At 67.7% G+C, this 25,580-nt stretch overlaps 3 protein-coding genes across 6 annotated transcripts in view; 1 reads left to right on the top strand and 2 right to left on the bottom strand.

Annotated features, from left to right (window-relative positions):
- Positions 1 to 6,433, top strand: AOC1 (amine oxidase copper containing 1). The gene is given in 7 exon segments (XM_058045446.1): positions 1 to 55; positions 1,566 to 1,740; positions 1,742 to 3,113; positions 4,131 to 4,419; positions 4,995 to 5,127; positions 5,267 to 5,539; positions 5,689 to 6,433. Coding segments are annotated over 7 exon segments (2,283 nt in total). The 5' UTR covers positions 1 to 20; the 3' UTR covers positions 5,695 to 6,433.
- A 120-nt stretch (positions 6,434 to 6,553) lies between these two features.
- Positions 6,554 to 8,291, bottom strand: LOC131096955 (nascent polypeptide-associated complex subunit alpha, muscle-specific form-like). Its single transcript, XM_058045592.1, has 3 exons — positions 7,491 to 8,291; positions 7,413 to 7,454; positions 6,554 to 7,370 (listed from the first exon to the last, which is right to left on the bottom strand). Exons 1-3 carry the CDS (start codon positions 7,914 to 7,916, stop codon positions 6,570 to 6,572), a joined length of 1,269 nt encoding a protein of 422 aa, XP_057901575.1. The 5' UTR covers positions 7,917 to 8,291; the 3' UTR covers positions 6,554 to 6,569.
- Positions 6,554 to 25,580, bottom strand: part of KCNH2 (potassium voltage-gated channel subfamily H member 2) — a 31,916-nt gene continuing 12,889 nt past the window's right edge. Inside the window, exons 6-18 of one of the 4 annotated variants that reach the window (XM_058045379.1) lie at positions 20,785 to 21,210; positions 18,645 to 19,023; positions 12,951 to 13,150; positions 11,728 to 11,980; positions 10,813 to 11,006; positions 10,223 to 10,322; positions 9,901 to 10,140; positions 9,062 to 9,239; positions 8,636 to 8,798; positions 8,151 to 8,451; positions 7,623 to 8,056; positions 7,517 to 7,538; positions 6,554 to 7,438 (exon numbers count right to left, since the gene is read on the bottom strand). In XM_058045379.1, the coding sequence (XP_057901362.1) occupies positions 8,290 to 8,451; positions 8,636 to 8,798; positions 9,062 to 9,239; positions 9,901 to 10,140; positions 10,223 to 10,322; positions 10,813 to 11,006; positions 11,728 to 11,980; positions 12,951 to 13,150; positions 18,645 to 19,023; positions 20,785 to 21,210 (2,295 nt within the window). In that variant the 3' untranslated portion in view covers positions 6,554 to 7,438; positions 7,517 to 7,538; positions 7,623 to 8,056; positions 8,151 to 8,289. Of the gene's footprint in view, positions 7,439 to 7,516; positions 8,452 to 8,635; positions 8,799 to 9,061; positions 9,240 to 9,900; positions 10,141 to 10,222; positions 10,323 to 10,812; positions 11,007 to 11,727; positions 11,981 to 12,950; positions 13,151 to 18,644; positions 19,024 to 20,784; positions 21,211 to 25,580 lie in introns of all 4 variants that reach the window. The other 3 variants (XM_058045363.1, XM_058045371.1, XM_058045388.1) reach the window with 3 other exon arrangements.

The raw sequence follows: 25,580 nt of genomic DNA, 5'->3' as shown, positions 1-25,580 counted from the left end.
CCGGGAGGGAGGGGCGGTGGATGCGTTGCCATGGGGACGGGATGCAGCCGCGGAGGTTTGTTTTTTGGGGGGGGGGGGTTGTCCAAGACCCCTTTCCATGCGGATTCTGGGGTCGGCGCCCCGTTCCCATGGCAACGGGCGGGCCGGGGACGCGTTGCCATGGGGACGGGATGCAGCCGTGGGATGCAGGGCCCCGAGGCCGTTTCCGTGCGGGTTTTTTTGGGGGTGGGGGTGTCGGGGGCGCTGCTGGGAGCCCAAGGGGGGGCCCGGAGCGCCCCCAGCCCATCCCGCGGCTCCCGTGGGATCTCCCGGCTCCGCTCTCGCCAAATCCCCGGAATTTGATCGCTCCGAGCGGGGGGGGACAACGACCGGACAATCACCGGGCGGCCCCGGTGATCATTAACCCGCGGGGGGGCGGGGGGCGGCACCGGGTCGGTACCGGGGGCGGTACCGGGATCGGTACCGGGGGTCCCTCCCGCGCCCCCCCAGCGATGCGGCGGAGAGAGCGAAGGTGCGGATTGGGGGTGCGGGGGGGACAGCCCGGGGGGACAGCCCGGGGGGACAGCGGGGACAGCGGGGACAGCGGGGACACGGCCCTGCCGGTGGCCTTGACCCCGGGCCGGCTCGGGGGGCGGGAAGGGGGCGGGGAGGGGGGTCAGTGCCCCTGGGGGCGGGGAGGGGGGGGGGTCAGCGCCCCAGAGGGGGGGCAGAGCCGCAGGGCCCGGCACAGACCGGCAGCGCCGCTCGCATGGGGCGGCAGAGCCAGCGCGGGTGAGTGGGGGGCCCGGGGGGCTCCCTAAAGTGGGGGGGGTTCCCGACATTGGGGGTTCAGCAGCCGCAATGAGAGAGGGTTTGGGGATGCTGAGGGACTCCGCGCTGGGGGGAGGTTTTTGGGGTCAGCCCATGGTGTCCCCAGTTCCCCTGGAGTCATCCCATAGTGTCCCGTTTCTCCGGGTTCACTCCATGGTATCCTCAGTTTTTTGAGGGTCACCCCATGGTGTCCCCATTTTTGGGGGGGGTCACCCCAAGGTGTCCCCATTTCGCCTGGGGACATGCCACGGTGTCCCCAGTTTTTCGGGGATCGCTTCATCGTGTCCTCAGTTTTTTGGGAGTCACCCTATGGTGTCCCAGTTTTTCAGGTGTCATCCCAGTTTTTCGGGTGTCATCCCATGATGTCCCCAGTTTTTCGGGAGTCACTCCATGGTGTCTCTGGTTTTTTTGGGGTCACCCCATGGTGTCCCCAGGTTTTTGAGGGTCACTCTATGGTGTCCCCAGTTTCTCGGGGTTCACCCCATGGCGCCCCCATTTCCCCTGGGGACATCCATGGTGTCTCTGGTTTCACTGGGGGTCACCCCACGGTCCGTCTGCTTTTTCTGGGTGCTCTGCTCCTCCCCGCGGTGGTTCCAGTTGTGCTGGGGGTCCCGCCTCGGATCCCCCCGGTTTTCCTGGGGGTCACCCCGCGGTCTCCCCCGCTTCGCTGGGATCGCGGCACTGCTGGGGCGGGGGATGCCCAGCTGAGCCCCATCCCCTCTCCGGTGCTGACCGCCTGTCCCCGCGTCCCCCAGGATGTGGCAGCCGGGGCTCCCCTGGGCTCTGGCCCTGCTGGTCACCGCGGCCGCCTCCGGCCCCTCGGCGGAGCCCGCGGACCCCGCGTCCATCTTCGCCGACCTGTCCGCGGCGGAGCTGCGGGCCGTGCGCGCCTTCCTGATGGAGCGGCCGGAGCTGGGGCTGTCCCCGAGCCGGGGGGGGGCCGCTGGCCAAGAACTCGCTGTTCCTGGTGGAGCTGCTGCCGCCGCCCAAGCGCTCGGCGCTGCGGTTCCTGGAGCACGGCGGGGCGCGGCCGCGGCGCGAGGCCCGGGCCGTGCTCTTCTTCGGGGCGCAGGCGGAGCCCAACGTGACCGAGCTGGCCGTGGGGCCGCTGCCGCGCCCCAGCTCCTACCGGGCGCTGCCGTCGCGGGGCGGCCGCGCCGTGCCCTTCTGGGCGCGCCCCATGACCCGCCTGGAGTACGAGCTGCTGCACCGGGCGCTGGTGGCCGCGCTGGCCCCGCTGGAGCCGCTGCTGCGCGAGGCCACCGGCTTCGGCTTCCAGAACTGCTCGGAGCGCTGCCTGACCTTCTCGGACGTGGCCCCGCGCGGGCTGGGCCCCGGCGAGCGCCGCACGTGGCTGGTGATCCAGCGCTTCGTCGAGGGCTTCTTCCTGCACCCCGCGGGGCTGGAGGTGCTGCTGGACCACCGGGACCGCGACCCGCGGCGCTGGGCCGTGCTGCGGCTCTGGTACAACGGGCGCTACTTCGGCAGCGTGCGGGAGCTGGCCGAGAGCCACGCGCGGGGCGCGCTGCCCCTGGCCCGCCTGCCCGAGCCCCCCGCCCGCCAGCTCTTCTCCAGCTACGAGCCCCGCGGGCGCTTCCCCGGCGGGACGCCCGCCGACGACGCGCACGGCGCCAAGGTGTGCGAGCCGCAGGGCCGGCGCTACCGGCTGCGCGGCAACCGGCTGGAGTACGGCGGCTGGAGCCTGGCCTTCCGCCTGCGCTCCTCGGCCGGCCTGCAGCTCTTCGACGTGCGCTTCGACGGCGAGCGCGTGGCCTACGAGCTGAGCGTGCAGGAGGCCATCGCCTTCTACGGCGGCCACTCGCCCGCCGCCATGCAGACCAAGTACATGGACGCGGGCTGGGCCATGGGCGCCTCCAGCTACGAGCTGGCCCGCGGCGTGGACTGCCCCGAGACCGCGACCTTCCTGGACGCCCACCACCTGCTGGACGCCGACGGGCCCGTGCGCTTCCGCCGCGCCCTGTGCGTGTTCGAGCTGCCCACGGGCGTGCCCCTGCGCCGCCACTTCGACAGCGACTTCCAGGGCGGCTTCCACTTCTACGCGGGGCTGGAGGGGCGGGCGCTGGTGCTCAGGACCACCTCCACCGTCTACAACTACGACTACATCTGGGACTTCCTGCTCTACCCCAACGGCGTGCTGGAGAGCAAGGTGCACGCCACCGGCTACATCCACGCCACCTTCTACACGCCCCAGGGCCGGCGCTACGGCAGCCGCGTGCACAGCCACCTCCTGGGCAACATCCACACGCACCTGGTGCACTACAAGGTGGACCTGGATGTCGCAGGTGAAGGCTCCCGACAGCCCCTGGCCGTGGGAGGGTGATGGGAGAGGGCTGGACCCACGGGGGGCTCCAGGGGCTCAGGTGCCTTGTTCCTGGAAGGGTGGTATCACCTGGGCGTCACCCGCACCCTGAGATGGTGATCCCCTCCGTGGTGGCATTGCTGCAGGGACATACCCCTCCATGGTGGTGGGATCTCCCAGCCTTGGTGACATCTGGGGAGCTTCAGCCCTCTACAGCATCTCTGCACGGTCCCAGCCCCTCACGGGTGATGGCATCTGCCTGGGGTCCCAGCCCCTCATAGTGGCATCTCTGTGGAGTCCCAGCCCCACAGGGTGATATTTCCCAGGCCACATCCACAGTAGCATCTCCTGGTGTCTCAATCCCCCGTGGTGCTGGTGCTGGTGGTAGCATCTCCAAGATGTCCCAGCCCACCATGGTGGCATCTCCAAGGTGAATGCCCTCCTCTGCCCACCACATGCTGGTGTACCAAACTGGACCCCAGCCCACCACGATGGCTTGGTTGTGGGGTCACAGCCTTCCATGGGGGTCGCATCTCAGCCCTCCATGTCGGCATCTCCATGAGGTCCCAGTTCACGTCCATGGTGTCACTCCTGCTGTGTCCCACCATGGTGTCACCCCTGCAGTGTCCCATCCCTCCATGGTGTCACCCCTGCAGTGTCCCATCCCTCCATGGTGTCACCCCTGCGGTGTCCCACCATGGTGTCACCCCTGCAGTGTCCCATCCCTCCATGGTGTCACCCCTACTGTCTCCCATCCCTCCATGGTGTCACCCCTGCGGTGTCCCATCCCTTCATGGTGTCACCCCTGTGGTGTCCCATCCCTCCAGGGTGACATCCCTGCGGTGTCCCACCCCTTCATGGTGTCACCCCTGTGGTGTCCCATCCCTCCATGGTGTCACCCCTGCGGTGTCCCACCACGGTGACACCTCGGCGGTCCCACCCTCACCCCGGGTTGGGGCTGTGCCGCCGTGTCCCCTGCACCGACGCGCGGTCCCCGCAGGCTCCGGGAACAGCTTCGAGACGATGGACATCCGCTTCGAGAACATCTCGAGCCCCTGGAGCGCGGGGGCGCGCGTGGTGCAGCCGTGGCTGCACCGGGAGCCGCGGCGGCGGGAGCGCGAGGCCGCGCTGCCGCTGCACCGGCCCGCGCCGCGCTACCTGCTCTTCTCCAACCCGCGCCGGCGGAACCGCTGGGGCCACCGCCGCACCTTCCGCCTGCAGCTCAGCTCGCACGCCGGGCCCGTGCTGCCCCGCGGCTGGCAGGAGGAGCGCGGCGTCACCTGGGCCAGGTGCGCACCGGGGAGGCTGAACGGGGGTGCGGTGTCACCGGGGTGTCGCCTGTGGGGGCACGGGGTCCCTGCCCTGGGCACACCGTCCTGGGGTGGCACCTCGCCCTGCTGGCACCTCTCCATGCTGCCCTGGAGATGGAGTGGGTTCCTGGGAGCTGGGGAGCCTCCAGAGCTGGGAGATCCTCTGGAGCTGGGGAAACACCTCGGGAGCAGCCCATGGGGGGGTGTTTGGGACACCCCAGGGCCGAGGGGGCTGTGGGAGCTGGGGAACCCCTGGAAGCTGAAGAGTCTCTGGGAGCTGTAAAACACCCTGGGAGATGAGGAAGCCCTGGAAATGGGAACCCCTCAAGATCTGGGGATCCTCGAGGATTGGGAAGGCCCTCAGGAGCTGGGGAGTCCCTCAGGGGACCTGGGGTGTCCCCCTGGACGTGGGGAACCCCTCAGGAGCTGAGGAGCGCACAAAGCTGGGGACCCCCGTGCCCCTCGCCAGCCCTGTGGGAAGGGGAAGGGACCAGGGCAGGGGTGGGACAGGAACCCTCCGCCCCCAGGCTGACCCCACCCCTCACCTGCGGCAGGTACCACCTGGCCGTGACGCGGCGCCACGAGAACGAGCCGAGCAGCAGCAGCATCTACACCCAGAACAACCCCTGGGACCCGCCGGTCACCTTCGAGAGCTTCATCCGCGACAACGAGACCATCGAGGACCAGGTGACACGCGGGGGGACCCTGGGCACGCGGGGCTGGGGGGTTCCATCCCCAGAGTGGGCCCATCTCTGGGGGCTCCCCAGCTCCCACGGGGCACCCGTGGTGCCACTGACACCGCGGCGCGTCTCCCCTGTCCCCCCAGGACCTGGTGGCCTGGGTGACCGTGGGCTTCCTGCACGTGCCCCACGCCGAGGACATCCCCAACACGGCCACCCCCGGCAACGCCGTCGGCTTCTTCCTGCGCCCCTTCAACTTCTTCAGCGAGGACCCGTCGGTGGCGTCGCGGGCGCCGGTGATCGTGCGGCCCCTGGACCCGCCCGCCTGCTCCCGCCTGCACATCCAGCGCTGGACCCCGGCCAGCCCCGGGCCCTGCGTGGACCCCGAGCCCTTCACCTACAACGGCACCTACCGCGAGGTGTGAAGGGACAGGGGACACCGGCCGGGGCCCTGTGTGCACCCTGAGCCCTTCACCCACAACGGCACCTACCGCGAGGTGTGAAGGGACAGGGACAGGGGACACCGGCCAGCCCCGAGCCCTTCACCTACAACGGCACCTACCGCCAGGTGTGACAGGGACAGGGGACACCGCCCGGGGCCGGGCCCTTCACCTACAACCTGTGCACCGCAAGCCCTTCACCTACAATGGCACCTACTGCCCGGTGTGACAGGGACAGGGGACACCGGCCAGCCCCGAGCCCTTCACCCACAACGGCACCTACTGCCCGGTGTGACAGGGACAGGGGACACCGGCAGGGCCGAGGGACAGAGGCAGCACAGGCGGTGTCACCTCCCCAGCCCTGGCACCACGGGGACGTGATGCCACCGGGACATGTCACACCGTGTCACACAGTGCCACGGGCCAGGCCCAGCACAGGCGGTGTCACCTCCTCTGAGCCCGGCACCGTGTGGCACCCCAGTGACACTGGGACACTGCGGTGCGGGATGTGTCACACGGTGCCACCTGTCAGGATCGGCAAAGGCCATGCCAACCCTTCCACCACCATGCGGGTCATTGGTGCCACCAGGACACCGGGCTGTGGGACAGTGTGTCACACATAATGTCACACAGTGCCAGTAAAGGCAATGTCACCTCCTCTGTTGGCACTGGCACCGTGAGGACACTGGTGCCACAAGGACACCATGGCACGGCTCACGACACACGGTACCACCTGTCGGGCCCAGCAAAGGTGATGCCACCCCTTCTGCCACCACAGGGGACCCCAGTGTCACAGGGACACCACGGTGTGGGACATGTCACACGATGCCGTGTGCGTGCTGGGCTCAGTAAAGGCGACGTCACCTCCCCTGTCCCCATGTCTCTGCCAAATGCTGTGGCCAAACCCGTCCCCAGTGTCACAGCGCTCAACCACGGTGACACCCGAGGCCATTGTCCCTCCCGGCAGCCCCCAGGAGGTGACACACAGAGCCGGGGGTCTCTGTCTGGTTTATTGGGGGCACCTACGCGGGGGCGACATGCAGGGGTGACACGGGACAAACACAGCACACGCTACGGGGCGGCCGGGCCGTGCAGCCCCTGAGCCCTGCGTCCCCTTCCTGGGAGGGGGGGACACTGCCAAGTGCCACCTGGCTGTGCGGGGTGACACTGCCAAGTGCCACCCGGCTGTGCGGGGGGGTGACACTGCCGTGTGTCCCCTCGCTGTGCGGGGGGGTGACACTGCCGTGTGTCCCCTCACTGTGTGGGGGTGACACTGCCGTGTGTCCCCTCGCTGTGCGGGGGTGACACTGCCGTGTGTCCCCTCGCTGTGAGAGGGGGGTGACACTGCCGTGTGTCCCCTCACTGTGCAGGGGTGACACTGCCGTGTGTCTCCTCCCTGTGAGAGGGGGGGTGACACTGCCGTGTGTCCCCTCACTGTGCAGGGGTGACACTGCCGTGTGTCCCCTCGCTGTGCAGGGCAGGGGGCTCGGGGACGCACGGCCCGGCCGGATGGGGGTGGGGGGCACACGGAGGGTCCCGACCCTCCCTCAGCCGGGCCGTCCCTGGGGACACGGGGGGCGCACACGGAGCCACCGGGCCCCGCAGCCACCGGGGGGACACGGCGGGGACACGGTGACACACACACACACACACACACACACACACGGACGGGGGGGCAACACGCGTGTCCCAGCGCAGCGGGACCCCCCCGACACACGCGTGACGTCCTGGGGACAGGAGCCGGGGACACACCTGTGCACACCTGTGCACACACACACCTGTGCACGCACACACCTGTGCACGGACACACCTGTGCACACCTGTGCACACACACACCTGTGCACGGACACACTTGTGCACGGACACACCTGTGCACACCTATGCACGCACACACCTGTGCACACCTGTGCACACACACACCTGTGCACACCTGTGCACGCACACACCTGTGCACACACACACCTGTGCACGCACACACCTGTGCACGCACACACCTGTGCACACCTATGCACGCACACAGCTGTGCACACCTGTGCACACACACACCTGTGCACACACACACCTGTCCACCCCCCCGCCGCCCCGGGGCTCGGGGAGCAGCACGAGGAGGAGGAGGAGGAGGAGGAGGAGGAAGAGCAGCACAGTCTGACAGCCCGGGGCAGGGGCCCGGGTGAGGCGGGTATCGGGGGGTCCCGGCGGCCCCGAGCTCCCCCCTGGCCGCCGGTACCGAGGGCAGTGTCCGTGGGGCCGGAGCCCCGGGTGGGCCGGGCCCGGGAGGGCTCAGGGGTCCCAGGGCGGGGGGCTCTGTGTGCCCCCATTCCGGGCTCAGGGGTCCCAGGGCTCTGTGTGCCCCCATTCCGGGCTCTGGGGTCCCAGGGCTCTGCACGTCCCACGGCCTGGGCTCTGAGGGTCCCACATGCTGGGGACAGGGGTCCTGCGGCTCCGGGGGTCCCACGCTCCGGGGCCGGGGGTCCCAGGGCTCCAGGACTCGCAGGGCTCCGGGGGTCCCACATTCCAGGGCTGGGGGCCCCAGGGCTCCGGGGGTCCCACATTCCAGGGCTGGGGTCCCAGGGCTCCGGGGGTCCCACACTCCGGGGCCGGGGTCCCCCGTCCTGGGCTCGGGGGTCCCGTCTCTCGCGCTCTGGGGGCTCCAGGGCTCCCGCGCCCTGGGCTCCGGGGGCCGCGGGGGTCCCGTGGCTCGGGGGTCCCGCCGCGCCCCGGCGCTCCCATTAGCTGCCGGGGTCGGAGCAGTGTCTCTGCAGCGGGGGCGTGCCCGGGGGGGTCCCCGCGGGCGGGGGCAGCGCCCCGGGCAGGGAGCGGCGCCGCGGCGGGGGCGGCTCCAGCAGCAGCACCACGTCCGGGGGCTCCGGGGCGCGCAGGGGGCGCGGGACCTGCGGGGCGGGCGGGGGTCAGTGGGGCGGGGGGCTCGGGGTGCGCCCCCCCCCAATACCGGCACCCCCAGGGCAGGGGGACTCGGGAGGGCGGCAGCCCCAGTCCGGGGGCTCCGGGGTGACCCCAGCCCCCAGAGCGGGACAGTGCAGCCCCCCCAGCCCAGGTGCGCCCCCGGTGCCTCACCTGAGCGAGCGGGCGGATGGGGGTGATGGGCAGCGTGGGGGGCAGCGGCCCCGGGGGGGGCTGGTGCGGCGAGGTCACGGCGCTGTAGGCGGGGGGCACCAGCACCTGGCGCTGCAGCAGGTGCACGATGGACGAGATGTCCGAGCTGAGGCGCGACTCCAGCCTGCGGGACGGCGGGGCCGCCGCGGGGTGAGAGGGGAGACCCCCAGAGCACCCCGTCCCTCAGCACCCCCGGCACCCCCAGCCCATCCTGTCCCCAGGACCCCCGGCACCCCAGCCCATCCTTCGCACTACCCCCGGGACCCCCAGCACTGCCCCTGTCCCACCCTTCTCTGCTCAGGGCTCTCCAGACCCCTTTCGCAATGGGGAGGCTCCCACGGGGTCTCAGTGGCCCCCCTCGGGTCCCCCCCGACCCCCCAGATTTACCTGTTGAGCTGTTTCTGGAGCAGGTCCAAGCGGGATTCCAGGTCGGAGCGCTGGCGGCGGGTCAGGGTCGGGGTGGGGTTTGGGGGGCCCCCGTGGGAACAGCGGGGCAGCTCCTGGTACTGGCGGCCCCGGGTGTCACCCCAAAAACTGAAGATGTTGGAGACCCCCGAGAAGGCGCCTGGAACAGGAGGGGGGCAAATGGGTTTGGGAGGTGGGGAAATGAGGGGGGAGGTTTGGGGGGTCCAGGGGCCTGGGGGAGGGGTGGGGAGGGGGGGCTGGGGCTTTTGGGGGGGCTCCATAGCCTTAAACAGGGAGGGGAATTGGGACCCCCTGCCCAACCAGAGGCCCCCATCCCCACCTGCGGGGGTGCAGGGGCAGTGAGGGGGAGGGCTGAGAATGGGGGAGATGAAAGGTTTGGGGGGAGCTCTGGAACCCTGAGTGAGGGGAGCAGGAGACGGGAACCCCCGGAACCCCCACCCCAATTTTCACCCGGAGGGGGCTCCAGGGGGGCGGGGGCAGCGGGAGAGGGGGGTCAGGGCTGGGTGTGCTGCGGCTTCGGGGGGTCTGCAGGACCCCGAGGGGGGAGGGAGGGCTCCAGGGGCTCAAGGGCACTGTGAGGGGGGGTTCAGGGGCGGGGAGCCAGGCTGTGCTGCAGTTTTGGGGGGTCTGCAGGACTCCGAGCGAGGAGAGAAGGGAGACCCCCCCCAAATCCAGCTGAGGGGGGCACAGGGGAGCAGGGGACAGGGGATGGACAGGGGATGAGGGTTGGGGACAGCAGTGCCAGGGTTTGGGAACAGGGGGGGAGGAAGGGGCCGCCCCGCCCGCGCCCCCAGACCCACCTGAGAGCGGGTTGCACATGTCGCTGCCGCCGCGCTCCTCGGGCTCGGGGGGCGCGGGGGGCGCGCTGCGGAACGGGGACAGCGCGGTGGCGCCCGGGGGGGGCGCGGGCGGCTCCTCCTCGTCGCTGGAGCCGCAGCTGGAGGGGCTGGGGGGGCGGTCCCACTCGGCCGGGCCGGGGGGCGCTCCGGGCGCTTGGCCGTCCCCGCGCGGCGCCCGGGACTCGCCGGGGCTGGCGGCGTCTGCGGGGCACGGAGCGGGCTCAGGGCCGGGCCAGGGCGCCCCGGGGCACCCCGGGGGTCCCGGTCCCCCCCAGCCCCGCACCTTTCTCGGGGCGCCGGCGGAAGGAGAGCTTGCGGCGCCGCAGCCGGGAGAAGCCGCCGTCCAGCTCGTCGCTGCCCGGGGAGCCGGGGATCATGTTGGTCTGCGGGGCACGGGGGGCACCGTCGGGGGCTGCGGACCCTCCCCGAGCTCGGGACCCCCTGAGCCCCCTCAGCTCCTCGCAGCTGGCTCAGCGCCCCCTCCCTTGCTCAGGACCCCCACCCAAAACTGCACAGAATCCCCCAGTCTGCTCAGGACCCCCCCCCAGTCTGCTCAGGACCCCCCCCCAGCCTTTCTCAGGGCTCTCCCGGCTCGCTCAGAACCCCCCGAGACCCCTTGAAACCCCCCAACAACCTGCTCCCAACTCTCCCAACTCCCTCAAGACTCCCAGTTCGCTCAGGACCCCCCAAACTGGTCAGGACCCCCCTCAGCTTGCTCTGAACCCCCTTATTTGTCCAGGACCCCCCATTTCCAGGACCCCTCAGCTTGCTCGGAACGCCCTTACTGGTTCAGGACCACCCCTTTGCAGCACCCCCGGCTCACTGGGACCCTCGGCTCGCTCGGGCCCCCCCGCGTTTTGGAGCCGCCCTCACGTCGCGCAGGTTGAAGGTGATCTCGAGGGTGCCCCAGAAGCGGTCGGAGAACTCGGGGTACATGTCGAGCACCTCGAGCAGGTCCTCGCGCAGGATCTTGTGCAGGTCGCAGTAGGTGAGAGCGCGCACGTCCGCCCGCGACTTCCCGGGCCGGGCGTGCAGGTGCAGCGGCTCCCCGAAGGTGTCGTTCTTACCTGGGGGTGAAACGGGGATCAGCGGGGCCCTGCACTGCCCCCGGCACCCCAACGTGTCCTTCTTACCTGGGGGGCACGGGGGAAACGGGGGGACACTCAGGGTGTGCACGGGGCTGGGGGACCCCGGGGGAAGGGGGTCCCCAGGAGGCGGGGGTCAGTCTGGGCTTTGGGGGGGCCCTAAGGGGGGGGGTCAGTCTGGGCATTGGGGGTCCCCAAAAGGGGGATCAGTCTGGGCTTCCCCCAGCACTGGGGGTGCCCAGGAGGGGGGTCAGTGTGGGCTTTGGGGGGTCCCCAGGAGATGGGGGTCAATCTGGCCTTTGTGGGGGTCCCCAGAAGGGGGAGGTCAGTCTGGGCTTTGGGGGATCCCCAGAAGAGGGAGGTCAGTGTGGGCTTTGGGGGGTCCCCAGGAGGTTGGGGTCAGTGTGGGCTTTGGGGGTCCCCAAAAGGGGGGTCAGTCTGGCCTTTGGGGGGGTCCCCAGGAGGGGGAGGTCTCAGTCTGGCCTTTGGGGGGTCCCCAGGAGATGGGGGTCAGTCTGGCCTTTCCCCAGCACTGGGGGGTCCCGGGATGGGGGGGATCCCTCGGGATCTGGCGCCACCCGAGGAGCACCGGGGGTCTCCAGGAGATGGGCTGTCACCCTGGGGGCACCCGGCACCCCCAAAAGCAGCGGCTGCTGCCCCACAGGCACCGCGGCACCCCCGAATCCCTTCTGGGGGCGCTCACCCAGGATGGCGACCACGACGTCGCCGCGCAGGATCTCGATGGAGCCGCGGGAGATGAAGTAGAGCGCGGTGAGCACGTCCCCGGCGTGCACCAGCGTGTCCCCGGGGGGCGCGTGGGTGGTCTTGAACTTCATGGCGAGGGCGCGCAGGCAGCCCTTGGTGGCGCCGCGGAACGGGGCGCAGTTCTGCAGCAGGCTGCGGTTCAGGTGCAGGCAGATGTCGGCCTGCAGGCACTCGGGGAAGCCCTTCAGCACCTGCGGGGAGGGAGCGGGGGGTCAGGGGGGCACGGAGGGTGGGGGTACCAGGGGTCAGGGCCGGGTTTTAGGGGTCCCGGAGGGTCTCGCTGCGGTCACACCGGTACCGCTGGTGCTGGAAATGCTCCCTGAGGAGGGGGGTGAGGGCTGAGGGGTTTGGGGCTCCCATGGGGTTTTGGGGGCTTTTTAGGGCTCTCACCGCGTTCATGTCGATGCCGTTGGTGTAGGACCAGGCGTGCTGGAAGAGGGGCTGAGGGCCGGGGTGGTTTGGGGGTCCCTGGGGGCTTGGGGTGTTTCTGGGTGTTTTGGGGGTCTCACCGCATTCATGTCAATGCCGTTGGTGTAGGACCAGGCATGCTGGAAGAGGGGCTGAGGGCCATGGGGTGTTTTGGGTGGTTTTGGTGTGTTTTGGGGTGTTTTGGGCTCTCACCGCGTTCATGTCGATGCCGTTGGTGTAGGACCAGGCATGCTGGAAGAAGGGCTGAGGGCCATGGGGTGTTTTGGGGATGTTTTCGGGGTGTTTTTGGGATGTTTTGGGCTCTCACCGCGTTCATGTCAATGCCGTTGGTGTAGGACCAGGCGTGTTGGAAGAGGGGCTGAGGGCTGGAGGGTTTGGGTGGTTTTGGTGTGTTTTGGGGTGTTTTGGGCTCTCACCGTGTTCATGTCGATGCCGTTGGTGTAGGACCAGTCATGCTGGAAGAGGGGCTGAGGGGTTTGGGGCTCCCATGGGGTTTTGGGGGTTTTTTAGGGCTCTCACCGTGTTCATGACAATGCCGTTGGTGTAGGACCAGGCGTGCTGGAAGAGGGGCTGAGGGCTGGGGGGTTTGGGTGGTTTTGGTGTGTTTTGGGGTGTTTTGGGCTCTCACCGCGTTCATGTCGATGCCGTTGGTGTAGGACCAGGCGTGCTGGAAGAGGGGCTGAGGGCCATGGGGTGTTTTGGGGGTGTTTTTGGGGTGTTTTGGGCTCTCACCGCGTTCATGTCGATGCCGTTGGTGTAGGACCAGGCGTGCTGGAAGTACTCCTCGAGGCGCTGGCGCAGCGGGTTGGGGATCTGGTGGAAGCGGATGAACTCGCGCACGCGCAGCATCTGCGTGTGGTAGCGCGCCGTGCCCGAGTACAGCCGCTGGATGATGGCCGACACGTTGCCGAAGATGCTGGCGTACATCAGCGCTGGGGGGACAGCGTCAGCATGGCGCTCCCGAGCGCCCAGACCCCCGCTGCCACCCCCCGGGCCGGGGGACAGGGTACCCGTGTCCCTGTGTCCCCAAGAATGAGCACCGGGTGATGGATAAGGTGCTCCCGCGGATGCTGCCCCACATTGGTGCTGGGCGGGTATGTCAGGGGGCTCTGCACCCCCAAACACTCCCAGACCTCCCCAGACCCCCTCTGGGCCGGACGCAGGGTCCCCGTGTCCCTGTGTCCCCAAGCACGAGCACCGGGTGATGACCAAGGTGCTCCCGCGGATGCTGCCCCACATTGGTGTTGGGGGGACTTGTTGGGGGGCTCTGCACCCCCAAACCTCCACTGCTGCCAGGGCTGTAGTGTGGGGTACCCTTCATCAGGCAGGGTGCCCACTGTCACTGGGGCTCCCCACTGTCACTGGGAGGTGTCCATCACCAGAGTGCCCTTTGTCACAGGGGTCCCATCAGCACAGGAGCTCCCATCATCACAGGAGTGTCCCCATCACCACGGGAGTGCCTGTTGTCACACCACACGGGCTCCCACTGACACCAGACCCCATAATTGTGAGGGTCCCCACTGTCATGGAGGTCCCCATGGCCATGGAGGGGCGTCATTGTCAGTGCCAAGAGTCATCCAGGGAGTCCTCAGGTGCCTGAGCCCACCCGTCCCCCAGCACTGCCAAGGCCACCGCTGACCATGTCCCCAAGTGCCACATCCACAGGGCTTTTAAATCCCTTCAGTGATGGGGAATCCACCATGCCCTGGGCAGCTGGGCCAGGGTCGGACAGACTTTTTGGGGAAGGAATTTCCCAATATCCACCCTGAGCCTGCCCTGGCCCAGCCTGGGGCCGTTCCCTCTCCTCCTGTCCCTGTTCCCTGGGATGAGATCCCAAATCCCCCCGGCTGTGCCCTCCTGTCAGGAGCTGTGCAGAGCCACAAGGGCCCCCTGAGCCTCCTTTGCTCCAGGCTGAGCCCCTTCCAGCTCCCTCAGGGATTCTGCAGCCCCTGCCCGGCTCCTCAGGGATTCTGCAGCCCCTGCCCAGCTCCCTCAGGGATTCTGCAGCCCCTGCTCAGCTCCCTCAGGGATTCTGCAGCCCCTGCCCGGCTCCCTCAGGGATTCTGCAGCCCCTGCTCAGCTCCCTCAGGGATTCTGCAGCCCCTGCCCAGCTCCTCAGGGATTCTGCAGCCCCTGTCCAGCTCCTCAGGGATTCTGCAGCCCCTGCCCAGCTCCTCAGGGATTCTGCAGCCCCTGCCCGGCTCCCTCAGGGATTCTGCAGCCCCTTCCAGCTCCTCAGGGATTCTGCAGCCCCTGCCCAGCTCCCTCAGGAACTCTCCATTCCCTGCCCAGCTCCTCAGGGATTCTGCAGCCCCTTCCAGCTCCTCAGGGATTCTCCAGCCCCTGCCCAGCTCCCTCAGGGATTCTGCAGCCCCTGCCCAGCTCCTTCAGGAACTCTCCATTCCCTGCCCAGCTCCTCAGGGATTCTGCAGCCCCTTCCCAGCTCCATTCCCTGGACTCTCTCCAGCCCCTCCAGGGCTCTCCTGCTGGAGGGGCCCAGAGCTGCCCCCAGGCTGAGGCACGGGGCCAGCATAGGTGACAATCCCTGCCCTGGGCTGTGCCCACCTGGGCACCCCTGGGCTCATGTCCAGCCACTGTCACCCTCAGCCCAAGGACCTGTCCCAGGTTTCCAGCCGCTGTGCCCAGCCTGGATGTTCCATGGGGCTGGTGTGACCCACAGGCTGGTGTGACCCACAGGTGTCCCCAGCCCGTGGATCTCTGCAGAGCCCCCTGTCCCCAGCAGAGCCACCCAGCTGTGTCACCTGAGGACAGATCCCCAGAGCATCAGTGAAGGTGTCAAACAGGGACAGCCCCAAAACTGAGCCTGGGCGTGATCCTGCAGCCCCCCGTGCGTGTGGGTGCACATACAGGTGTCACACACAGGTGTGTGGATATACACACAGCTCTGCACACGCACAGGGGTGAGGGTACACACACACAGCTCTGCACACTCACAGGGGTGAGGGTACACACAGCTCTGCACACGCACAGGTGTGAGGGTACACACACACACAGCTCTGCACACTCACAGGGGTGAGGGTACACACACACACAGCTCTGCACACTCACAGGTGTGAGGGTACACACACAGCTCTGCACACGCACAGGGGTGAGGATACACACACACAGCTCTGCACACTCACAGGTGTGAGGATACACACACACAGCTCTGCACACTCACAGGGGTGTGGATACACACACACAGCTCTGCACACTCACAGGTGTGAGGATACACACACACACAGCTCTGCACACTCACAGGTGTGAGGGTACACACACAGCTCTGCACACGCACAGGTGTGAGGGTACACAGCTCTGCACACTTACAGGTGTGAGGATACACACACACACAGCTCTGCACACTCACAGGGGTGTGGATACACACACACAGCTCTGCACACTCACAGGTGTGAGGGTACACACACAGCTCTGCACACTCACAGGTGTGAGGGTACACACACAGCTCTGCACACGCACAGGTGTGAGGATACACAAAGCTCTGCACACCCACAGGTGTGAGGATACACACACAGAGCTCTGCACACTCACAGGTGTGAGGGTACACACAGCTCTGCACACTCACAGGTGTGAGGGTACACACACACAGCTCTGCACACTCACAGGTGTGAGGGTACACACACAGAGCTCTGCACACTCACAGGTGTGAGGATACACACAGCTCTGCACACTCACAGGTGTGAGGGTACACACACAGCTCTGCACACTCACAGGGGTGTGGATATACACACACACAGCTCTGCACACTCACAGGGGTGTGGATATACACACACACAGCTCTGCACACTCACAGGTGTGTGGATACACACACACACAGCTCTGCACACTCACAGGGGTGTGGATACACACACACAGCTCTGCACACTCACAGGTGTGAGGGTACACACAGCTCTGCACACTCACAGGTGTGAGGATACACACACAGCTCTGCACACTCACAGGTGTGAGGATACACACACAGCTCTGCACACTCACAGGTGTGAGGGTACACACACACACACAGCTCTGCACACTCACAGGTGTGAGGATACACACACAGCTCTGCACACTCACAGGTGTGAGGATACACACACAGCTCTGCACACTCACAGGGGTGTGGATATACACACACAGAGCTCTGCACACTCACAGGTGTGAGGGTACACACACAGCTCTGCACACTCACAGGTGTGAGGGTACACACACAGCTCTGCACACTCACAGGGGTGTGGATATACACACACACAGCTCTGCACACTCACAGGTGTGAGGATACACACAGCTCTGCACACTCACAGGTGTGAGGATACACACACAGCTCTGCACACTCACAGGTGTGAGGGTACACACAGCTCTGCACACTCACAGGTGTGAGGATACACACACAGCTCTGCACACTTACAGGTGTGAGGGTACACACACAGCTCTGCACACTCACAGGTGTGAGGATACACACACACACAGCTCTGCACACTCACAGGGGTGTGGATATATACACACACAGCTCTGCACACTCACAGGTGTGTGGATACACACACACACAGCTCTGCACACTCACAGGTGTGAGGATACACACACACACAGCTCTGCACACTCACAGGGGTGTGGATATATACACACACAGCTCTGCACACTCACAGGTGTGTGGATACACACACACACAGCTCTGCACACTCACAGGGGTGTGGATACACACACACACAGCTCTGCACACTCACAGGTGTGAGGGTACACACAGCTCTGCACACTCACAGGTGTGAGGATACACACACAGCTCTGCACACTCACAGGTGTGAGGGTACACACACACACACAGCTCTGCACACTCACAGGTGTGAGGATACACACACAGCTCTGCACACTCACAGGGGTGTGGATATACACACACAGAGCTCTGCACACTCACAGGTGTGAGGGTACACACACAGCTCTGCACACTCACAGGGGTGTGGATATACACACACACAGCTCTGCACACTCACAGGTGTGAGGATACACACAGCTCTGCACACTCACAGGTGTGAGGATACACACACAGCTCTGCACACTCACAGGTGTGAGGGTACACACACAGCTCTGCACACTCACAGGTGTGAGGATACACAAAGCTCTGCACACTTACAGGTGTGAGGGTACACACAGCTCTGCACACTCACAGGTGTGAGGATACACACACAGCTCTGCACACTCACAGGTGTGAGGGTACACACACACACACAGCTCTGCACACTCACAGGTGTGAGGATACACACACAGCTCTGCACACTCACAGGGGTGTGGATATACACACACACAGCTCTGCACACTCACAGGTGTGAGGATACACAAAGCTCTGCACACCCACAGGTGTGAGGATACACACACAGAGCTCTGCACACTCACAGGGGTGAGGATACACACAGCTCTGCACACTCACAGGTGTGTGGATATACACACAGCTCTGCACACTCACAGGTGCTCACACACACTCAGGTGTGCAGCACACACTCACACAGCTCTCGCACTGCACAGGTGCTCACACACACTCACACACACACACACACACACACACACAGGTGTGCAGCACACACTCACACAGCTCTCACACTGCACAGGTGCTCACACACACCTGGCTGCACACACAGGTGTTTACACATACCCAGGTGTGCAGCATACACTCACACAGCTCCCTGCACACACACAGGTGAGGTTCTCACACACACACACAGCTGTGCAGGCACACACTCACACAGCTCTCACACACACCCGGGTGTGCAGCACACACTCACACAGAGGTGCTCGCACACATCCAGATGTGCAGAAACACTCACACACAGGTGCTCACACACACCCAGGGGACCAGGTACACACTCACAGACCCGCTCACAGTCCGGGGCATTCACACACAGCCAGGTGCGCAGCACACACTCACACAGCCCGGGGCTCTCACACACACCTGGCTGCACACGCAGGTGCTCACACACACCCAGGTGTGCAGCACACACAGCTCTCACACCCGCTCACACCCCAGGGCACTCACATCCGATGAGCATGACGCAGATGGAGAAGATTTTCTCGGAGTTGGTGTTGGAGGACACGTTGCCAAAGCCCCCAGGGCTCTCACACACACCTGGCTGCGCACACAGGTGCTCACACACACCCAGGTGTGCAGCACACACAGCTCTCACACCCTGGGGCTCTCACACACACCCAGGTGTGCAGCGCTCACACCCCGGGGCACTCACATCCGATGAGCATGACGCAGATGGAGAAGATCTTCTCGGAGTTGGTGTTGGAGGACACGTTGCCAAAGCCCCCAGGGCTCTCACACACACCTGGCTGCACACACAGGTGCTCACACACACCCAGGTGTGCAGCACACACAGCTCTCACACCCTGGGGCTCTCACACACACCCAGGTGTGCAGCACTCACACCCCGGGGCACTCACATCCGATGAGCATGACGCAGATGGAGAAGATCTTCTCGGAGTTGGTGTTGGGGGACACGTTGCCGAAGCCCACGCTGGTGAGGCTGCTGAAGGTGAAGTAGAGCGCCGTGACGTACTTGTCCTTGATGGAGGGCCCGAAGCTGCCGTTGAGGGGCTTGCCGATCTGCTGGCCCAGCGCGTGCAGCCAGCCCGTGCGCTGCCCCTCCACGTTGCCGATGGCGTACCAGATGCAGGCCAGCCAGTGCGCGATCAGCGCGAAGGTGCACATCAGCAGGAACAGCACGGCCGCGCCGTACTCGGAGTAGCGGTCCAGCTTCCTGGCCACCCGCACCAGCCGCAGCAGCCGCGCCGTCTTCAGCAGCCCGATCAGCGTCGTGGTCTGCGGAACGGCAGGGAAAGGGTTATGGGGGTGGGAACAGCCCAGGGACCCACAGAACAGAGAGGGGAGTGCCGTGCCCTCTCCCCACATCAGCAGCCCGATCAGCGTCGTGGTCTGGGGAACGGCAGGGAAAGGGTTACGGGGGGTGGGGACACCCCGGGGACACGCACAGGGGAGAGATTGCATTCGGCAGGGAAAGGGTTACGGGGGTGGGAATAGCCCAGGAACGCACAGAACAGAGAGGGGGGCTCCACACTCTCTGCATACATCAACAGCCCAATGAACGTTGTGGTCTAGGGAACAGCAGGGAAAGGGTTACAGGGGATGGGGATACCCCAGGGACCCCCAGAACAGAGAGGGGGGTTCCATCCTCTCTCCCCACATCAGCAGCCCAATGAGTGTCGTGGTCTGGGGAGCGGCACAGAAAGGGTTACGGGGGTGGGGATATATCGGGGACCCACAGAGGAGTGAGGTTCCGTGCTCTCTCCCCCCAGCAGCATCGTGGTGTGGGGAACGGCAGGGAAAGGGTTACAGGGGTGGGGACACCCTGGGGACACACACAGAGGTGAGATTGCATTCGGCAGGGAAAGGGTTACGAGGGTGGGGATACCCCGGGGACCCCCAAAAGAGAGAGGGAGGTCCCACATCAGCAGCCCGATGAGTGTCATTGTCTGGGGAGTGGCACAGGAAGGGTTAAGGGGTGGGGATACCCGGGGGACCCTCAGAACAGAGAGGGGGGTTCCATCCTCTCTCCCCACATCAGCAGCCCAATGAGCGCTGTGGCCTGGGGAGCGGCACAGGAAGGGTTAAGGGGTGGGGATACCCGGGGAACCCCCAGAACAGAGAGGGGGGTTCCATCCTCTCCCCCCCACATCAGCAGCCCCATCAGTGTCATGTTATGGGGGACAGGAAAAAGGGGAGGGGGTGACACTGAAGAGACACCCTCAGAACCCCAACAGGGTGGGGGGGCCTTGCCCCAAGCCGGGCACCTCCATTCTGGGGGTCTCCCCCTGCCCCAGGTGCCCCCAGGCTGAGGGTGTCTGGGGAGGGAGGAAAGGGGGCTCAGCAGAGCCAGAGAGCCCCCCCAGACCCCTGGTAGGGCAGGGGGGCTGTGAGCCCCTGTCCCCCTCCCCACATCAGGTCCTGGTGCTCCCAGTGTCCCACCCAGAGCAAAGGTGGGCTGGGCAGGGGGATCGGGGGGTCTGGGCAGGGGGATCAGGGGGGTCTGGGCAGGGGGATCAGAGGGGTCTGGGCAGGGGGATCAGGGGGGTCTGGGCAGGGGGATCAGAGGGGTCTGGGCAGGGGGATCGGGGGGTCTGGGCAGGGGGATCAGGGGGGTCTGGGCAGGGGGATCAGGGGGGTCTGGGCAGGGGGATCAGGGGGGTCTGGGCAGGGGGATCAGAGGGGTCTGGGCAGGGGGATCAGGGGGGTCTGGGCAGGAGGATCAGGGGGCTCTGGGCAGGGGGATCAGGGGGGTCTGGGCAGGGGGATTGGGGGGTCTGGGCAGGGGGTTCGGTGGGGTCACCAGGGGCACTGTGGTGTCTTTGTATGGGAGTGCATGTGGGACCCCCAGGCACTCCCCAGGGGCAGACGCAGCACCCAGGAACAGCCCCCACCACCCAACACTGACCCCAGCACTGGGGGCACGGGTGGGACCCCCAGACACAGCGCAGACCCCCAGAGCAGCACTGCCCAGGTGGCAGGGCTGGCACCCCGTGTCCCCGTGTCCCTGTGTCCCCGTGTCCCCGTGTCCCCTGTCACCTCCTCGGAGCCGGAGCCGAAGATGAGCAGGTCGAAGGGGATGGCGGCCACCATGTCGATGAGGAACCAGCCCTTGAAGTAGTGGATGGCGATCTTGGCGGGGTGGCTGACCACCTCCTCGTTGGAGTTGACGTAGGTGGTGCGGAAGTTGATGAGGATGTCGATGATGAACATGATGTCCACGATGAGGTCCACCACGTTGAGCGGGCTGCACGAGTAGCCGCAGTGGTGCCGCTGCGCCTCCTCCGAGTCGCTGAGCAGGAAGGCGGCCGAGTAGGGCGTGAAGATGGCCGTGTAGATGACCAGCAGCAGGATCAGCCAGTCCCACACGGCCTTGAAGGGGCTGTAGTGCAGGATGGTCCAGCGGTGGATGCGCGGCGCCTGCAGCTTGTACTCGGGGAGCACGTCGGCGCCCAGGGACAGCACCTGGCATGGGGGGGACATGGGGCTCAGCCTGCACCCCAGCACCCCACAGCACCCCAGCACCCCACAGCACCCTGCCCCTGCCACCCCCACCCCAAACAGTGTGGTGCCTGGGCCGTGGGACGGTGCCCTTGGCCATGCTGGGTCAGTGCTGGATGATGGCCACGGTGGGTCAGGGCTGGGTGTTGGACAGGGTGGGTCAGAGCTTGGCCTTGGCCACGGTGGGTCAGGGCTGGGCTTTGGCCATGGTGGGTCAGTAGTGGATGATGGCCACGGTGGGTCAGGGCTGGGCTTTGGCCATGCTGGGTCAGAGCTTGGCCTTGGCCATGGTGGGTCAGAGCTTGGCCTTGGCTATGGTGGGTCAGGGCTGGGTGTTGGACAGGGTGGGTCAGGTCTGGACCCAGGGGTTCTGGTGGGTCTTCACAGCCTCAGCAGCGCTGTGACATTCTGGGGTGAGGTGTGACCCCAACAAGGGCACGTGGGGGGCTGCAGGGGGGCAGTGCTGCTGCAGGGCTCACACCCCCAGCCTGGGGAGGGGTGGGCACCTGGGTCAGGAGCTCCTGCCCAGACCCCCTGATCCTCCTGCCCAGACCCCCTGAACCCCCTGCCCAGACCCCCCTGATCCCCCTGCCCAGACCCCCCCAATCCCCCTGCCCAGACCCCCCTGATCCTCCTGCCCAGACCCCCTGATCCTCCTGCCCAGACCCCCTGAACCCCCTGCCCAGAACCCCTGATCCTCCTGCCCAGACCCCCTGAACCCCCTGCCCAGACCCCCCTGAACCCCCAGCCCAGACCCCCCTGATCCTCCTGCCCAGAACCCCTGATCCTCCTGCCCAGACCCCCTGAACCCCCTGCCCAGCCCAGACCCCTGTGCTCTGCGTGCCCATCGCTGAACCTCGTGGTTTCAAAGGTGCTTCCCAAAACCAACATTCTGTGACTCTGGGGGGCAGAGGGGGCCCAGCAGAGGCAATGGGGGGTGCAGGGACACCAGCACGTGTGACCAGGGGTGCCAGGAGGGGACAAGGCCCTCCACACCACAGAGCCCCACAACCCCCTCCTGCCCCACCCCCTGATGCTGCCCTGCGCCCCAGACCTGTGCCCCCGGCCATTGCCATCCCCACCGAGGGGCACGGCCTCCCCCTGGCATTCCCACCCGGAGGGCACAGCCCGCTCCCCAGTGCCAGTCCCTGTGCAGAGCACCTGGGGGCACAACCCCAGGGGTCCTTGGGGGTCCTGGTCACCCTTGGGGGCGCCTGGGGGGGGTCCAAGGGTTCCTCACCCCGCACAGCCCCACGGCAGGGGTGACAGGAGGTGACCCAGGGACCCCCGCCCTGTGCCCCACAGGGGTCACAGCCCCCGTTCTGCCCCACAGGGGGGTCACGGTGCCCCTGTCCCCCCGGGGGTCCCCTCGCCCCCCCAGGCCCATCGCGGGGCTCCATCTGGTGCCGCAGCCCCGGGAGGGGATGGCTGCCATCCCCCTGCCCCCGAGGGGACCCTGGGGGTCCGGGGTGCCCCCGTCACGCAGAGCCAGAGCTTTATGTAAGCCCCGAACCCTCCCGAGCCGCGCCGAGGACGCGGACGCGGCCCCCGCGGCCCCCGCCGGGGCTGGGGAGGGCGCAGAGCCCCCCTCCCACCCCGCGGCACCCCCGCCCCAGCGGCCGGGTCGGGGGGCGCGGGGAGGGCGGTACCGGTACCTGCTCCTGCGGTCGGCGCCCGGTGCCATCGCGGCGGAGCCCCAGGCAGGCGCTGCAGAGCGGGACCCCGGGCATGGGGCAGGGCCCGGGGGGCGGCCCGGCCCGGGGGGGCGCGGGGGACGCGCCCGGCAACTCCTGCAGCAGCTGCAGGAGCGCGGGCAGCATCCTCGGCACGGGGCGGCGGGGTCAGCCCGCGCCGGCCCGGGGCTGCCGGGGAGCCCCCCGGGCCGGCCCCGCGCCCATGGCGTGCCCGGGACCCCCGGCGGGAGCGGGGACCCCCGGCGGCGATGGGGACCCCCGGCGGCGATGGGGAGCCCCCGCGCCGTGCGCCAGCCGCGCTCCGCCGGAGCCGACAGGAATTATTGGGGCGGAAATTTTCCCAGGCTGCTCCGCTGCCGCCGCCACGGCCACGGCCAGGGCTGCCCCCCCGGCCCCCCCGACCCCCCAGCGCCCCCCGGGCCCCCCGCCCGCGGGGACAGCGCGGGGACAGCGCTGCGGCCGGGCGCGCCCTCGGGCGGCGCGGCACCGGGTGCGACAGTCACAGCCCCTGGCAGCCCCTGGCACCCCCTGGGCACCCCCACCTGCCCCAGGTGTGCGGGACAGCGCTGCCCATGGCAACCAGCAGGGCGTCACGGGCACACTCGCGACAGGGACACGGCGGGGACACGGCGGGGATGTCCCTCAGCCGTGCGGTGTCCATAGGCCAGGATACCGCTCCCATCCATGTCCCCCACTGCCACACACCCCCCGGGACACGGGCCTCGTCACCTCTGTCCCCAGGGCCACCAGCCGCAGTGGCCTCGTGGGGAACGGCCACGGGTGGTGGGACACACGGCGACACTGCTGGGGCACGGGGTGATGGCACCAGGACACGCGGTGACACGGGCACACAACGCCAGGGACACACTGTGATGGCACCGGGACACGCGGTGACACGCAGTGACACGGGCACACAACGCCAGGGACACACTGTGATGGCACCGGGACACGCGGTGACACGCAGTGACACAGGCACACAGCGCTGGGGACACGGAGCGATGGCACTGGGACACGCGGCGGTGACAGCGCCGGGACACGCGGTGACACGCGATGACAGCACTGGGACACACGGCAGCTCCTGCGTCACAGCCGCCACCCCCACGCGGGGGATTCCCGCTGCCACCCGTGTCCCCACGCACCGTGTGACAGAGGGACGCGGCCACCCGGGCCCTGCGTGCGGGGGTCCCCGCTCCCAGCCCCCCCCTGGGGGGCTGCACCCCGACACCGCCCGAGGCCCGGGGGTGACACGGGCGCCACGGGGCCCTGGGGACACGGGGGGTGACAGGTACCGGGGCACAGAGCCCCCGTCCCGGTGCCAGCAGGGAGCCCGGGGGTGTCCCGAGGGGGGACCCCAGCCCCGAGAGCCCGGGGGTGTCCCCGAGGGGGGACCCCAACCTCGAGTGCCCGGGGGTGTCCCGAGGGGGGACCCCAGCCCCGAGTGCCCGGGGGTGTCCCCTGGGGGGGGACCCCAGCCCCGAGTGCGGAGCCCCCCTGGCTGTGCCGGCCCGGAGGGAGGGGAGGGCACAGGGTGGGGGGGGGCACAGCGGGGGAGGGGCGGGCACGGGGGGGGGGGCACACACAGCGGGGGAGGGGCGGGGGGCGTTTCCAGCCACCAGCCGCTCCTGCCGCTAAATTTATCGCAGCTGCCGCGGCAAAGTGGGACAAATCCCGGCCTGCGGCGCGGGGGGCGGGGGCCGCGCAGGGCTCCGGGGCCGGGGGGGGTCCTGCCGTCTGCGGGGAGAGACCCCGGAACCCCCGCTCCATCCCTGTGGCCCCCATGGGGAGGGTAGCCCAGAGCCCCCCAAAATATACCCCCAGCATGGGCCCCACAGGTGCACTTGTAACCCCCTCAGAATGCGCCCTGCAGCGGCTCAGCACCCCCAGAGCAGCCCGTGCCCCTTCCCGGGGGTCCCAGCGAGGCCGAGGCACTGTCCTGGCACCCCCTCCCCGTGCCAGCCCCCCGAACGGACGGGGGACACGCGGAGTCCCCCTGACCCCAGCCGTGGGGTCTCCAGCCCCCCAAATGGCGGGGCAGCCCGCAGCCCAGCGTGTCCCCCAGACACGGGGACAATCCCCAGCCCAGCGTGTCCCCATCCACAGGGACAGCCCCCAGCCCAGCGTGTCCCCATCCACAGGACAGCCCCCAGCCCCTCCCCTGCCAGCAGGGTCGGGGGTGCCATGAAGAGGGGTTGGGGACACCCCAAGCCCAGGTGGGACCCCCATCCCCGGTGCGTATGTCGGCACGGAGCCGATATGCGGTGATATCGCGACCCCCGGGCCCGGTGCCACCCCCCCGCCCCGCCACCCGTCAGTCACGGTGACACAGATGGCGGCGGCGCCGGTGACACGTTCGGCAACACGCGGCGACACGTCCCGCCCCGGTGACGCGTCCCCGACACCTGCGGTGACACCGCCACCCCCCGGGACAGCCGGCGCCGCACCTGCCGCGACCCAGACACCTGCGCCCACGGGCACCCCAAATACGGGCCGGGACAGGGGCGGGGGCAGGCGGCACCCCAAATACGGGCCGGGACAGGGGCGGGGGCAGGCGGCACCCCAAATACCCAACGGGACAGGGGCGGGGGCAGGCGGCACCCCAAATACCCAACGGGAGAGGGATAGGGGCAGGGGGCACCCCAA

The sequence above is a fragment of the Melospiza georgiana genome, chromosome 1 (genome assembly GCF_028018845.1).
Source record: "Melospiza georgiana isolate bMelGeo1 chromosome 1, bMelGeo1.pri, whole genome shotgun sequence".
Classification (NCBI taxonomy): domain Eukaryota; kingdom Metazoa; phylum Chordata; class Aves; order Passeriformes; family Passerellidae; genus Melospiza; species Melospiza georgiana.
Note: the sequence above shows the minus strand (reverse complement) of the source record. Positions and strands in the feature narration are given on the sequence as shown.